The 14,934-nt window shown below is 47.2% G+C and overlaps 1 protein-coding gene across 1 annotated transcript in view; it reads left to right on the top strand.

The window, feature by feature from the left end:
- The window catches only part of LOC311004175 (titin-like), a 239,473-nt gene extending 225,519 nt beyond the window's left edge, over window positions 1–13,954 (top strand). The window contains exons 219-234 of the mRNA XM_083996121.1: window positions 48–335; window positions 503–802; window positions 891–1,193; window positions 1,362–1,664; window positions 1,767–2,351; window positions 2,437–2,739; window positions 2,949–3,248; window positions 3,358–3,933; window positions 4,046–4,351; window positions 4,519–5,124; window positions 5,264–10,365; window positions 10,482–10,638; window positions 10,726–10,973; window positions 11,057–11,210; window positions 11,437–11,829; window positions 12,609–13,954. Of these exons, the coding sequence (XP_083852247.1) occupies window positions 48–335; window positions 503–802; window positions 891–1,193; window positions 1,362–1,664; window positions 1,767–2,351; window positions 2,437–2,739; window positions 2,949–3,248; window positions 3,358–3,933; window positions 4,046–4,351; window positions 4,519–5,124; window positions 5,264–10,365; window positions 10,482–10,638; window positions 10,726–10,973; window positions 11,057–11,210; window positions 11,437–11,829; window positions 12,609–12,901 (10,217 nt within the window). The 3' untranslated portion in view covers window positions 12,902–13,954. The remainder of the gene's footprint in view (window positions 1–47; window positions 336–502; window positions 803–890; window positions 1,194–1,361; window positions 1,665–1,766; window positions 2,352–2,436; window positions 2,740–2,948; window positions 3,249–3,357; window positions 3,934–4,045; window positions 4,352–4,518; window positions 5,125–5,263; window positions 10,366–10,481; window positions 10,639–10,725; window positions 10,974–11,056; window positions 11,211–11,436; window positions 11,830–12,608) is intronic.
- The last annotated feature ends 980 nt before the right edge of the window (window positions 13,955–14,934 follow it).

The raw sequence follows: 14,934 nt of genomic DNA, 5'->3' as shown, positions 1-14,934 counted from the left end.
ATCACCAGTGATTATATTAATTTGTTATCTCTCATTTTCCCTCCCAGTGATGCCCATGGTGGACTTCTCCAGCATTCCTCAGAAGGTTGTCAATGTTCTGGCTGGTAAGACTCTGGAGTTGGACCTGCCCATCATTGGCCGGCCTCCTCCCGTCTGTTCTTGGTATTTCCACGAAAACAAGTTGAAAGTCACAGACCGTGTAAAGATCAAGAGCACTGGCAAGTTCTCCAAGCTGACTATGTCTGACACCACCATCAACGACACTGGTGACTACAGCCTGGAGGTGAAGAATGTCGTTGGTGTCATCACAGAGGTCATCAAGGTCGTCGTCCTCTGTAAGAAATTCTCTTTGTTTGTTACTGTTTAATTACTTATTAATGCTGCTTCATGGTTGCAGGCTAGAGTAAAGAAGATTAGATTACAGACCATACCATGTATTTATTAAGATTTTTAGTCAAACTGACTGTAACTGTATTTATTTGTATTAATCCCCTTTCACTAGCCAAACCTGATGAACCAAGTGGACCATTCAGGCTTGATGAGATTGATGCAACATGCGTCACCTGCAGCTGGGATCCTCCAGCAAGAGATGGTGGAGCTCCCATCAGTGGCTATGTGGTGGAGCAGCGTGATGCTCACAGACCTGGCTGGGTGCCTGTCAGTGACTCTGTTAGCCGACCAACATTCAAGTTTGTGAACCTGATTGAAGGAGATGAATACGTCTTCCGTGCAGCTGCTGTGAATCGCTATGGCACTGGAGACTTCCTACAGTCTGAGATCGTCACCTGCAAGAGCTTGAAGAGTAAGACTCTGGGATTGCAAATTCACCCGATGTAGCTGTGCTATATATTTATTTATAAACTAAATAACCACATTCCTCTCCCTCATAGATGTGCCTGGACCTCCCGGCCGTCCAGTCGTCTTTGATGTTTCTCGGGATGGCATGACTGTGGCCTGGGAGCCACCAGAGGAAGATGGCGGCCTTGACGTTTCTGGCTACATCATTGAGCGCAAAGAAGTGAGGTCTGACAGATGGGTGCGCGCCAACAAGAACCCTGTCACTATGACCAGATACAGGTCAACAGAGCTGATCGAGGGCTTGGAGTATGAACACAGAATCACTGCCATCAATGCCAGAGGACAGAGCAAACCCAGTCTGTGTTCAAAGCCGGCAGTGGCAACAGATCCCATCGGTAAAAGAAAAGTTTGAAAGAAAGCTTTGATTCATATTTGTTGTTTTAGGTTTCAGCATAATACCGTGTATTCATAGTTACATAGTGTGATGGCTCAAATCTTCACAGAGCAAGTAGACTCACACCATTGAAGCCTGAGATACTGACATGCTTTTCTCTCTTACTTAGATCCACCTGGCTGTCCTCAGAACCCCAGGATCACCGACACCACCAAGTCCTCTGTGTCATTGGCTTGGAGTCCTCCTGATGATGAGGGAGACGCAAGAGTGGATGGTTACCTGATTGAGATGCAGAAGGTTGGCACTATGGCATGGATCAAGTGCAACACCACCCCATCTCTGATCTGCGAGTACACACTGACCAAAATGCCACAAGGAGAAGAGTTCAAATTCCGTGTGATGGCCTGCAATGCTGGTGGCTCTGGTGAGCCTGCTGAAGTGCCCGGAACTGTCACTGTGACTGAGATGCTCGGTAAGGACGTGGTGGTCATAATAACTGCATTCACACTGAGATCATTTTTGTATGCTTACTAATAAAGGATAAAACTGAAATGTATATATTGCTCTTTTCCAGAATCTCCTGACTATGACCTGGAGCTGAAATACAAAGATGTGTATGTGGTCCGCCATGGAGGAGTGGTTAGACTCTCTGTACCCATCAAGGGCAAACCTCATCCAACCTGCAAGTGGTTGAAGGATAGCGGTGCTGTCTCCACCAAGGCCATGATTGCCTCCACTGAGGATGCCAGTGAGCTGGTGATTAAGGGAGCTGAGAGGAGTGACTCTGGCATGTACGATCTCCTGCTGGAGAATAGGGTTGGTAAGAAGAAGGCCCAAATCAAGGTCAAGGTCATTGGAAGGCCAAATGCTCCAGAGGGACCGATGGTCTTTGAGGACATCCAGGCCAATTCTGTCAAGGTGTGCTGGAAGGCACCCACTGAAGACGGTGGCTCAGAGATCCTGGGTTACATTGTGGAGAGACGTGAGGCAACCAGAAATGCCTGGTACACTGTGGACTCCAGAGTGACCGACACTCATCTGGTTGTTAAAGGCCTGAGGGAGGGAACAGAGTATCACTTCAAGGTCACAGCTGAGAACTCCTTCGGTGTTAGTGCCTCTCTGAAGTCAGAGGAGCCATTGATGGCTAAGACCCCTCTTTGTAAGTAAAACAGTTATTTTACCATTTGTATCCTTTGTCTCTGTCATTCAGTGATGACTAAAAAAATGTATGTTGTCAATACCAGGTCCTCCTGAGCCCTCAAGCACCACACCAGAGATCATGGATGTCACCAAGAGCTCTGTGGCATTGGCCTGGTCCAGACCCAAGGATGACGGCGGTTCTGCCATTACTGGCTACTTTGTTGAATACAAGCTGGTGTCTTCTGAGACATGGTCCCGCTATGAGACCAAGATCTCCTCTACCATGTTCACTCTGCCTGGACTCACCCCTGATGCAGAATACCAGTTCCGTATTGTAGCTGTCAACGATATTGGTGAGAGTGAGGCTGGTCCTGTGTCTGATCCCGTCACTTGCAAGGATCCATTTGGTGAGTCTCCTCCCCTAAAATAAGCTGTAATTACCAATATTGATATCATGGTAATTGCTATAGTTTATGGATCAATTGATAGGCATGTGACAGTCAAATGTGAATAATACTGAAACCTGAATCAAAAACAGATACATTGTGGGTGTCCATAAGACACATAATATGAGCTGTTGATTAAACTAACTTGTATTTGACTTTTTTCCTTACAGAAAAGCCGAGCCAACCAGGTGAGATTGACACGGTCAACGTGACAAACAACTTAATTGCTATCCGCTGGCAAGCTCCAGAGTGTGACGGAGGAAAGGAGGTCCTGGGCTATTGGGTAGAGTACAGGAAATCAGTCGAGAGCACATGGAAGAAGTGCAATAAGGACAGGCTGAAACAAATGGAGTTCACCATGCGTGGACTGGCTGAGGCCACAGAGTACGAGTTCAGAGTGTTTGCTGAGAATGAAACTGGAATGAGCAGACCTCGTAGGACTGTCACATGCATCAAGACCAAACTAAGTGGTGAGTATACTGAACCCCAGTGTCAAAATAATGTACCAGCATTTACCCAACGTATTTTTACAGATTGACTTAACAAAACAAATAACTGACTCTTGTTTTGTATTTATAGTTGAAACTAAACCAAGCCTGAGAAAGGAAATGGATGAAGTAACTACCAAGCTTGGCCAGCCTGCTGTCATGAAGTGCCAGATCATCGGCAGACCTGTTCCTGAAATCAAGTGGTATCATGCCGGCAAGGAGATTGTCGAGTCCCGCAAGTACGAGATGAGCTCTGATGGTCGCAACCACTCCCTGTCCATCATGACCGACCAGCAGGAAGATGAGGGAGAGTACACCTGCAAGGCCATCAATGATGCTGGAGATGCCGAGACCTCAGGTGTCCTGGTGTTGGAGGCTGCTCCATCCTTCCACCCTGACTACCCACTGAAGGACATCTACTATGCTGGTCTGGGAACCACTTTACGCATCCATGCCGCATACATTGGCCGTCCCGAGCCAAAGATCATGTGGCTGCATGGAGCAAAGACCCTGGAGAACACAGATGATATCAGCATTGAGACCACAGAGCACTACACACACCTGGTCATTAAGAATGTGCAGCGCAGAGTCCATGGAGGAAAATACAGGATCAGGCTGCACAACCACTTCGGCAGAGCTGACACTCCATTCACTGTGGAAATTTATGGTATGTTAATGTGAACTGTTGTAATAAGTGGAGCGACACATTCATTCATTAAGCTATAATTTTACTTTCTCTTCACTACTGACATTACTGCAACACTTTCAACTTTTTCCAGACAAACCTGATGTGCCTCAGGGTCCCATTGTCCTGGACGCCCTCCTGAAGAACTCTGTCATCATCAGCTGGAAGCCTCCCAAGGACGACGGCGGTTGCATGATCACCAACTACATTGTGGAGAAGCGTGAGGACAAGGAAGGCACAGAGTGGGAACTGGTGTCATCCTCCATTAACGGCACATCCTGCCGTGTCCCCAACCTTATTGACAGTGCCGGATACTTCTTCCGCGTGTACGCCCAGAATCGCTATGGCAACAGTGAACCACTGGAGCTGACTTCGCCTATTCTTATCAAGAGCCAGCTGGGTATGTGTAATATAATGTCACTTAAGATTTTCATTTCATTCATTCAGTTTACAAATACTACCTAAATTAAGCACAAAGCTGCAATGCATCATATCTGATCAGTTGTGAAGACATCCCCAGGTACACTGTGCACAAGTGCTGACTGATTTTCATATTCCGGTCCACAGAGAAACCATCACCACCTCAGTCCCCAGTTGTGTCTGGAATCACCAAGGACTCCTGCGTTGTTTCCTGGAAGCCTCCACTCAGCGATGGTGGCTCCAAGATCAAGAGCTACTGCCTTGAGAAGAAGCACAAGAAGGACAAGAAGGAATGGACCGAATGGACTCCGGTGACCACGGACGAGATCAAGCAGACGGTCTTCTCCGTCAAACATCTGACTGAGGGCGTCGAGCACATCTTCCGTGTGAAGTGTGAGAACCTGGGAGGCCAGAGTGACTACAGTGAGGAGACGACTCCTATGATTCCAGCCACAGCCGTTGATGTCCGTGCACCTGCTTTCAAGGAGGAGCTGAGGAACATGAGCGTCAAGTACAAGAGCAATGCCACCCTGGTCTGCAAGATCACCGGACAGCCCAAGCCTGTGATTAAATGGTTCAGACGAGGAAAGGAAATCCACTCTGATGGAAAGAAGATCAAGATCCAGGAGTTTAAGGGAGGTTACCACCAGCTGGTCATCACTGAGGCTGATGAGGAAGACTCCACTGTCTATCAGATCAGAGCCACGAACCAGGGAGGATCCATCTGTGCTACAGTCTCTCTGGATGTTGAAGGTAAGCTCACATATCTATTCTCCTATTCTATTCCTCCTAGTCTTATTAAAATGACTTGTAATATGTAATATAAACATATTAAACCATTTCCTTTTAATAAAGCATGATATTTCACTAAAATATATTCTCTAATTTCTAGTCCCTGCCAAGATCCACTTGCCAAAGAACCTGAAGGACAAGGAAGCCATCCCTGCCCTGCGCGGAGAGGTGGTCAATATCAAGATTCCTTTCAGTGGCAAACCAGATCCTGTCATTACATGGCAGAAGGGACAAGATCTCATTGACAGCAACGGCCACTACCAGGTCATTGTCACCAGGTCATTTACTGCCCTGGTGTTCCCCAATGGTGTGGAGAAAAAGGATGCTGGTTTCTACATTGTTTGTGCCAAGAACAGATTTGGCATTGACCAACAGACAGTTGAGCTGGATGTGGCTGATGTGCCTGATCCTCCACGTGGTATGAAAGCCAGTGATGTGTCCAGAGACTCAGTCACACTGAACTGGGTGGCTCCAGCAAATGATGGTGGCAGCAGGGTCATCAGCTACATCATTGAGAAATGCCCCACCACTGCTGAGAGGTGGGAGCGTGTTGCCCAGTCCCGTGACACCCGCTACACAGTGATCAATCTGTTTGGAGGAACCAGCTATCAGTTCCGAGCGATTGCCGAGAACAAGTTTGGACAAAGTGCTCCATCTGAGACCAGTGGACCTGTCATGACCAAGGAAGACAAGTCCAGAGTTCTGCTCTATGACAGGGAGGTTGACGACACCGGACGTGTCCCCAAGGGCAAGGCTCCAAACTCTGATGCCAAGAATCTGCACAACAAATATGCTATTGCAGAGGAACTGGGCCGAGGTCAATTTGGTATTGTCCATCGTTGTGTTGACATCAGCTCTGAGAAGACTTACATGGCTAAATTTGTCAAAGTGAGAGGTGCTGATCAAGCCATTGTCAAGAAGGAAATTGCAACACTGAAACTGGCCAAACACACCAGCTTCCTCCTCCTCCATGAGTCTTTCGACAGCCCTGAAGAGCTGGTGATGATCTATGATTTCATTTCTGGTGGAGACATCTTTGAGCGCCTCAGCTCAGCTGAGTTTGAGCTTAACGAACGTGAGGTCGCTAACTACATTAGACAGATCTGCTCAGCTCTAGAGTTCCTGCACACTCAGAGTTATGGACACTTTGACATCAGACCAGAGAACATTGTGTACACAACCAGAACCAGTTCAAATGTGAAGATCATTGAATTGGGCCAGTCCAGACACCTGACTCCTGGAGACCAGATCAAGGTTCAGTATACCACTGCAGAGTATGCTGCCCCCGAGATCCACCAGTGTGACATGGTCAGTACTGTCACTGACATGTGGTCCGTTGGTGTCCTTGCCTATGTGCTCCTCAGTGGACTCAATCCATTCACAGCTGAAACCAACCAACAGATGATTGACAACATCTCCAATGCTGCATACAGTTATGATGATGAGTCCTTCACACACGTCAGTGTTGAGGCATTAGACTTCACAGACCGCCTAATGACAAAGGATCGCAAACACCGTATGAGTGCTGCTGAGGCCCTGGCACATCCCTGGCTCACCAAGCCTGTGGAGGAGATCAGTGGCAGAGCGATCCCAACCGGCAGACACAAGAGATACTACCAGTCGATGGTGAGGAAAGAATGGAGCACAGTTATTTCTGCAGCCCGTGTGGCCTGTGGTGGCTCCATTAGGTCCCAACGCGGTGTCTTTGTTGCCAAGGTGAAGATCGCTCCATTTGAACACGGCCCTCTCGCAGGCCAGGTTACTCACGCAGTGGCCAATGAGGGAGACAATGTGAAATTCATCTGCAACATTGACAACTACGATAGCACTACTGAAGTGACATGGTACTGTGGAGTCAGACAGCTCGAGGCTGGTAACAAGTATGAAATTGACTATGAGGATGGCCTGGCTGTAATCACTGTTAGCAAGGTCACAAGAGCAGATGATGGCACCTACAGATGTAAGGTTGTGAATGAGTATGGTGAGGATAGCGCCTATGCAGAGCTGTTTATCAACGGCGTTAGAAAGTACCGTGACTTCTTCACTACTCGTGTGGTCAAGAGAACGAAGCGCAGAGTTGACACAGCCAGAATGCTTCAGAAACCACCAGAGTTCACCCTTCCTCTGGTCAACCGTACAGCTTACATTGGTGAGGATGTGCGCTTTGGTGTCACCATCACTGTTCACCCTGAGCCTCGCGTCATGTGGCACAAGTCAGGACAGAAACTTATCCCTGGACAGGATGACAAGAAATATACCTTCATAACTGACAAGGGTCTGTACCAGCTGATCATCCACGATCTTGACAAGGAAGATGATGCTGAATACAGTGTTGTAGCCCGTAACAGGTATGGTGATGACAGCTGCAAGTGTCGTCTCACTGTTGTTCCTCGCCCTAAACCAGCAGACCTTACCCTGAGGCCCATGTTCAAACGCCTGCTAGCAAACGTTGAGTGCAGAGAGGGCCAGAAGGTGCGCTTTGAGATCAGAGTATCAGGTCATCCCACACTGAAGTGGGAGAAGGATGGCACACCTCTGGCCTTTGGACCATCAATTGAGGTTGTTCATGAGGGCCTGGATTACTACATCCTTCATGTGAGAGACACTCTTCCTGAGGACTCTGGCGTGTACAGGGTTACTGCGACAAACTCTGCTGGATCTGCCAGTTGCCAGGCCACACTCAAAGTTGAGCGTGTTGCTCATGTAAAGAAGGAATATGAGCCCAGTCAAAAGGAGAAAGAGAAGGCAGCTAGAAAGGAGGAATTAGACAAAAAGGTGAGGCTGTCTCAGATTTTGTCCGGCACTGTTATTACTCCTCTGCCACCTGCAGCAGTACAAGCTGTACGGGAGGCAGCCACCATGTTCAAACCCGCTGTGACAACTAAAAAGGGTGAGAAAACTGAGGCTGAGATAAAGAAAGAACAAGAGGAAAGGAAGAAGCGTGCGGATGAGAAGAGGCTGCGTATGCCTTACGATGTCCCTGCGCCCCGTGTCATTAACCCAGCTGTTCTCGAGGAGGACGTGGAAATAAAACACTTCAAACCATTCTCTGACATGAAATGGTACAAGAAGCTGCGAGATCAGTACGAGTTCCCTGAGCCTATGGACAAAATCAAGCAGAAGAGGATGAAGCGTATTCGCCTGTCCAGGTGGGAGCAGTTCTATGAGGTGCCAATCAGGATCAAGGACCAGTATAAGCCAAAGTGGCGCATCTCATCCATGACCCAGGATGACCTGGAGACTGTGAGGCCTGCAAGGCACCGCACTCCTTCCCCTGAGATAGACGCCTACCACAGGATCAGGAGGAGGTCCCTGGGTGACCTGTCAGATGAGGAACTGCTGCTGCCTGTGGACGAGTACCTGTCCATGAAGAGAACTGAGGAGGAGAGGCTTCGTCTGGAGGAAGAGCTGGAGCTTGGCTACTCTGCTTCTCCACCGAGCCTCAGCCCAGTTCGCTTTGAACTGTCTGCCCTGCGCCCCTCGTCTCCCAGAAGAGCATACAGTGATGATGAGGAGGGAGAAGAGGTCCACAGATACGACTCTTACCGAATTCCATCTAAATACGAGGCCGGCCCAAGTTTTGTTGACCTCCGCCAGCGTCATGACAAAACCACACATAGACCTCCAAGAGAGAAGCAGAGGGTTTATGCAGAGAGAGAAGATCAGGAACTGCTGCGTCCACACAAAACTGCTCAGAGAATCTCCTCTTACAAGAGTGAACTCAAACGCATGGAGTTTGAGGAGAAGACACGAACCACGAAACAGAAGTCAACCGTCACGGTTACGGCGTACTCTGAGGGCGTTGAATCTGAACACCTGACGGCCTTTACCTCCGAATATATTCCTAAACCAATTAAGAAACTTCCCATGCCTGAACCGGAGAGGAGAAGATCTCCTACCCCAGAAAGGGCTGTGAAGACAGATATAGTCTATCCAAAAGTTGACTTTGCATCCAGGTATGAGGAGAGGAAACAGGCTTTGAGATCAGAGAGAAGGTCAGTGGAGAGGAAGTTTGAGGTGGTCACTCAGGCCCCGTTCAGTCTTGACCATGCCCCACGCATCACCATCAGGTTGAGATCTCATCGTGTACCCTATGGCACCAACACAAGGTTCACCCTGAATGTTCAGGCCAAACCAGAACCAGAAGTGAAGTGGTTCCACAATGGAAAAGAGATTCATCAGAGCCACAAATATCACATGACCAATATAAGTGGTGTTCTGACCCTCCAGATCATCAACTGTGTGACTGAAGATGGCGGCACTTACCGCGTGGTCTGCAAGAGTGCCAAAGGAGAGACTTCTGACTATGCCACATTAGATGTAGCAGGAGAAGAATATGCTGCCTTCTCTTCACTCCGCAGAGACGAGGAGCCTCCATCCTCCCATCTGCCAGAAATGACCAGAACAGAGGTGTATCATGTCTCCTCCTCAAAAACTACAGTGAGGGAGAGTGTGAAAGAAACTGTAAAGGAGACCACCACTGTTGTTGAGAGGCCACGAGAGACACCCAGTGTTCCCGCCAAGATCCTCACCAAACCTCTGTCTCTGACAGTGGAGGAGGGAGATCTGGCCAGGTTTGAGTGTGATGTGGCAGGTGAACCCGCACCTTGTATCACCTGGATGCATGAAGGAGCAGTTATTGGTTCCTCTGCCCGTCACCACATTGTCTCAACTCAATACAACTCGTCGTTTGAGATCTCCGCTGTCGAGATGTCGGACGAAGGCAGCTACACTCTAGAGGTGGAAAACGCTGGGGGCAAACAAGAGGCTCATTTCACTCTCTCCATCCGTAAATCTGAGTCCAAGGAAAAAGTAGTCGCTCCTCAGAGAGTGACCTCTCCAGAGGCCAAGTCCCCTCTTGCCAAATCCCCTGAACCAGTCAAATCTCCCCAGAGAGTCAAGTCTCCTGAGCCAGTTAAGTCACCTCAGAGAGTCAAGTCTCCAGTCTCTCCAAAATCTCCAACTCCAAAATCCCCAACACCCAAGTCCCCGACTCCTAAATCGCCAACTCCATCAGAGAAGGAACGAGTGACTTCTCCAATCAAGTCACCAAAGAGAGTGATGTCACCAACCATTGAAAGGAAGCCGACCTTCTCTGTTGGTCTGAGCGACGTCACTGCAAACTCTGACTCTATAGTCAAGCTGTCAGTGAAGGTGACAGGAGAGCCCAGACCCACCATCACATGGCTGAAGAACGGAAAGGTAAGATGATCCATGAACACATCAATCATTGTACTGATTTTTACAGTTAAAGTAGGACAGAAGAAACAATGCATTTCTACTGGTTAGTAACTGAATTCTGTCTGAATGATTGACAGGCTCTGTCTCAGGGAGGGAAGTATGAAATCTTTGAGGAGTCTGGCTCTGTTCACCTTGAGATCTATGAATCAGAGGTGTCTGACAGTGGGGAGTACAGGTGCACTGCAGCCAACAGCTCTGGAGTGGTGTCAACCACCTGCACCGTCACTGTACGAGGTAAGAAACACCCGATCCTTCCTTCACCTGCAGCTTCAAACGTTCAAACTGTTTCTCATCTAAAAAATAACTCTCTCTATGTTTCAGCCTCAAAGATCTCTGAGGAGGTTGTGAAACAGGAAATGGTCCACAAGGAAGTCGTGTCGTCCCATAGCCAGATGTCCATCACACAGGGCCAGTCTCTGACCTCTGACCCTGCCAAGCGCTCAGATGCGCCACACTTCCTCCTGCAGCCCCGGTCCCAGATTGTGGACGAAGGACAAAATGTCATATTCACATGTGAGGTAGCCGGAGAGCCGTCACCTGAGGTGGAGTGGCTGAAAGACAACATGACTGTGAGTCATCTCTTTGCAAGCTCTGTTTTCTAGTCGAGACAAAGTGTGGAACCAAACAGCCTAACCACGTCCTCTCTCTGCAGATATCGGCCACATCAAACATTAGACTGAGCTGCTCTCAACACGTCTACACTCTGGAAATCCGTGAGGCCACAGTGGCAGACACTGGGAAATACACAATTAAAGCCAAAAACCAGTTTGGACAGTGCTCGGCGACCACATCCCTGAACGTCATCAGTAAGTTTCCACTGCAGCTTAATGTCAACTAACACGATTAAACACACAAGTCTCTGTGTGTTTAATCCACTGTGATTAAAATGACTTGGATTGATCCAAACATCTTAAATCTGAACACTGGAAATGGAAATCCAAGGCACCTCAGCTAACACTACACAGTTACTCTGAGTATACTGTGGTTGTCTACATGTGATTTCAGCCATGTGCTTATTGTTTGCATTCTCAGCTCTTGTCGAAGAACCAACAAAAATGATTATTGTGGAGCAAAGAGCTTCTGCTGATGCTGCTGCCAGCATGCACTCAAGTTTCTCCGCCTCATCCCAACACATGGAGACGGCCATGCAGGCCATGCAGGCCATGCAGGCCAGCAGCAGCCAGTACTCTTTTGAGAGCATGTCTGCAAGTAGCATGTCTGCCATGAAGGCTGAGTCAATGGTTTCCATTAGCTCCAGCAGCCAAATGATGGAAATGGCCGCTCACTCGCATGTTGAAGCCTCCTCCTCCTCCTCTTCCTCCTCGATGAGGGCCCTCACCACCGGGGTAAAAAGAGGTGAGCTTTGTTGTACAAGTTGCCTAAGTCAGTGGGTGACTTGCTCCTGTAGCTTCACAGGAGGTCTGAGCTGATCTGAGAGAAAAGAACGTGAGGATGAGTGTGATGTGAAAAGTTCCTTGTGTGACATCATCAGATAATGATTAAATGTTTACGTCACAGTCGCAAGACATCAAACCTTCAGCAGTAAAACTCCCAGGAAGGCGTGGCGTGCTGCTGTCGCTGAGAAGCATTAGCATGTTCCAGGCAGGTTAGCATGTTGCTCATTAGCCTGAAAGCTACAGCAGCACGCCAACAACAACCTGTTCATGAAGATGCTGCTTTGTTTATGTGACTGCACTGCAAAAACTCAAAATCTTTCCAAGAATATTTGTCTTATTTCTTGTCAAAATGTCTAATTTCTAGTCAAAACTAAACTCTTTCCACTTAAAACAAGACTCATCACCTAAAAATGAACTTGTTTTTACATAATTGTCACTTGTTTCAAACTAATTTTCACTTGAAATAAGTAGAAAAATCTGCGAGTAAAAGGATGTTTTTTGTGCTTGTAATAAGAAAGAAAAACTTGCTCCACTGTCAGAACTGTCACTTATTTTAAGTGAAAATATGCTTGAAATAAGTAAAATGTCTTAAAAAAACAAGCTACTTTTTTATGTGATGAGTCTTATTTTAGGTATAATGAGATTTGTTTTGACTAGAAATGACATTTTGACTAGAAATAAGACAAATATTCTTGGTAAGATTTTGAGTTTTTGCAGTGTGTGACGTCAACATCAGTTCAAGTGAGGACATGATGGAAACTTCCGGAGCTCTGTGTTCGTTCTCTGACCTCGTTCCCCGTGTCACAGGTTCTCCACCGAAGATCGAAGCTCTTCCACACGACGTCAGCATCGAACCGGGGAAGTCCCTGAAGGTGGAAGGGCTGTTCTCCGGAGACCCCGCCCCCTCCGTGGAGTGGGTGCGCTCCGGTCGGATCCTCCCCAACGGGGACGAGCGCTACCGTGTGGAGAACACCAGCGACCTGTCCACCCTCGTCATCTCTGCAGTGAAGGAGGATGACGCCGGAGCTTACACGCTCCGACTGAACAACGAGCTCGGCTCCGACTCGGCAACTGTCAACATTCACATTCGGTCCATGTAAAAAGAAAAAATAAGATAATTTATCCCCCGTTCCCTGATCCAGAACCTTTTATTAGCAACAATAATTTACTTGATAAAGATCTGGATTTCTCTTCTTGTAAATATGAACTATTTTTGTACCAATCTTGACATTAATTTATGCCAAACTAGACTAAAGTCTAAAGTTGTTATAAAATGTGCCATATTGGACAATTATGACTTAGGATTTTTGAACCTCTTTTCTGTGACATGTACATAATGTATATAGCCGAATTTAACGGTTATGGGAAATGTATGCATTGTTATTTATGACAATAATATTAACTGAAACTAAAGAACAAATGTTTTCACAGGAGAAAGTTTCACCTGGAACGAATACCCTGTCAAACTAAGAAACTAAACTCTGTGCCTCAACAGTACGTTGAAGTCTGTAAGTTTGCCTCAGCAGGTAGAGAGGCTCCCTGCTGAAGATCTGAACCAGAAACAAAGACTTAAGTTAATGTTATGGACGCGCCATCAGTGCGTGTGATATCACAGCTTCCTATGAGTCGTATCCATGAGCATAAGACCCTGAGTGCTGTTTGCATCACCCTCTTGTAAGCAGCAGGAACCGGCCTTGTGCTCGGACCGACTGAGTCACACCACCATGATTTGATGACCTGCTGAGCGTGCGAGCGGCCTGCACACTCAGCGTTTAGATCATTTTAATAAGAGCGCTGCTCTTGCCACAGCACGGCCGGCTCGGCCTCTCACCACTCTCCATCACCTGGCCTTTAGCTGAGGGCCCAGCCGGACTCTGCTGTGCACGAGCAGCGCCGGCTCCCGGAGGACACTTAGGTAAACGTGTTTGTGTGTTTGAGTGTGGTTGTTTTTTAGCGTGTAGTCTTTTCACTTGTCAGTCGTCAGGGTCGTCTCCGCTCGACACAGCGACTCCACCTGCTGTGACCGACGGAGACGAGGAGCAGACCTGTCCCCCTGCACTTTGATTTAACTGATCTGTTGATGTAGAAACATATTTCATCCTCCTGGAGTTTGATGCATTACTGATTTAATAAAGCATGATTTCAGCACTACACACCCGTCTCCTCGTCCTCACTGGGTCTGAGTCTTCTATATACAGGAAGAAGATCATTCCTGGCTTTAACACGTGTCAGGATGTCGCTGAGATGAGTGGTTCAGATTGTTCCTCTGTGTTTCTGTGAAGAATCCACCGCTGCAGCTCTGGAGTCAGTTTGAGCAGTGAAATCTACAGACTGAAGAACCTGAAGAAGAAAAAGACGCAACAGCAGCGAACAGCTGATCGGCAACTAAACAAAGTGAGATGTTGACTGTTTTTAGTCAGTGAGGAGTCTAATGGTGTTCTACTTAGAGCTCTGTAAAATAATAATAATAATAATAATAGATTTTATTTGTATGGCGCCTTTCATGGCACTCAAGGTTGCCTCACAGAAATAAATTTCATACAGAACATCAGAACATATCATAAGCAAAAAAAACACAGCATAAAAAACAGCACATATCAAATATTAACAGCATAAAGCACCAAGGAAGAAATAATGAAATGAATTAAAACAAGTGCAGTGACTTAAGTGTGATGGGCAAGTCGGAACGAGAGTAAGGACAGCATTGGTCCAATAGAAGCGCCTCCTGGTGGAGGAATATGGGTTTTACAAAAGAACTGACATCTCTGCATTGTTGGTGAATGAGCAGTGTGGTGTTTTCAATAATTTAAGGACATTTATAGATCACCCACGTTAATAGCATCATTGAGGATCCTTTACAGATAAACATTAACACATAGGAGAGTAAAAACAAACAGTTGTCTACATTAATGTTTCAATCTACATTTTGTAATAAACAAATTATAAGTGTAATTTGATATGACCAAGACACCTAAAAACAAAACACGGCCGTTTTCATCAATTTACAGGCAAGTGGGCAACACACATACATTGGAGTCAATGGGTTTTCTGGGCGCTTTTGCAATACTCATATCCTGCCACTAGGGGCGCAAAACCCTTACCACAGGAGTCAATGGTGGTGTCGTTACTCTCT

This window comes from Trachurus trachurus (genome assembly GCF_905171665.1).
Source record: "Trachurus trachurus genome assembly, chromosome: 21".
In the NCBI taxonomy this organism is placed as follows: domain Eukaryota; kingdom Metazoa; phylum Chordata; class Actinopteri; order Carangiformes; family Carangidae; genus Trachurus; species Trachurus trachurus.
Note: the sequence above shows the minus strand (reverse complement) of the source record. Positions and strands in the feature narration are given on the sequence as shown.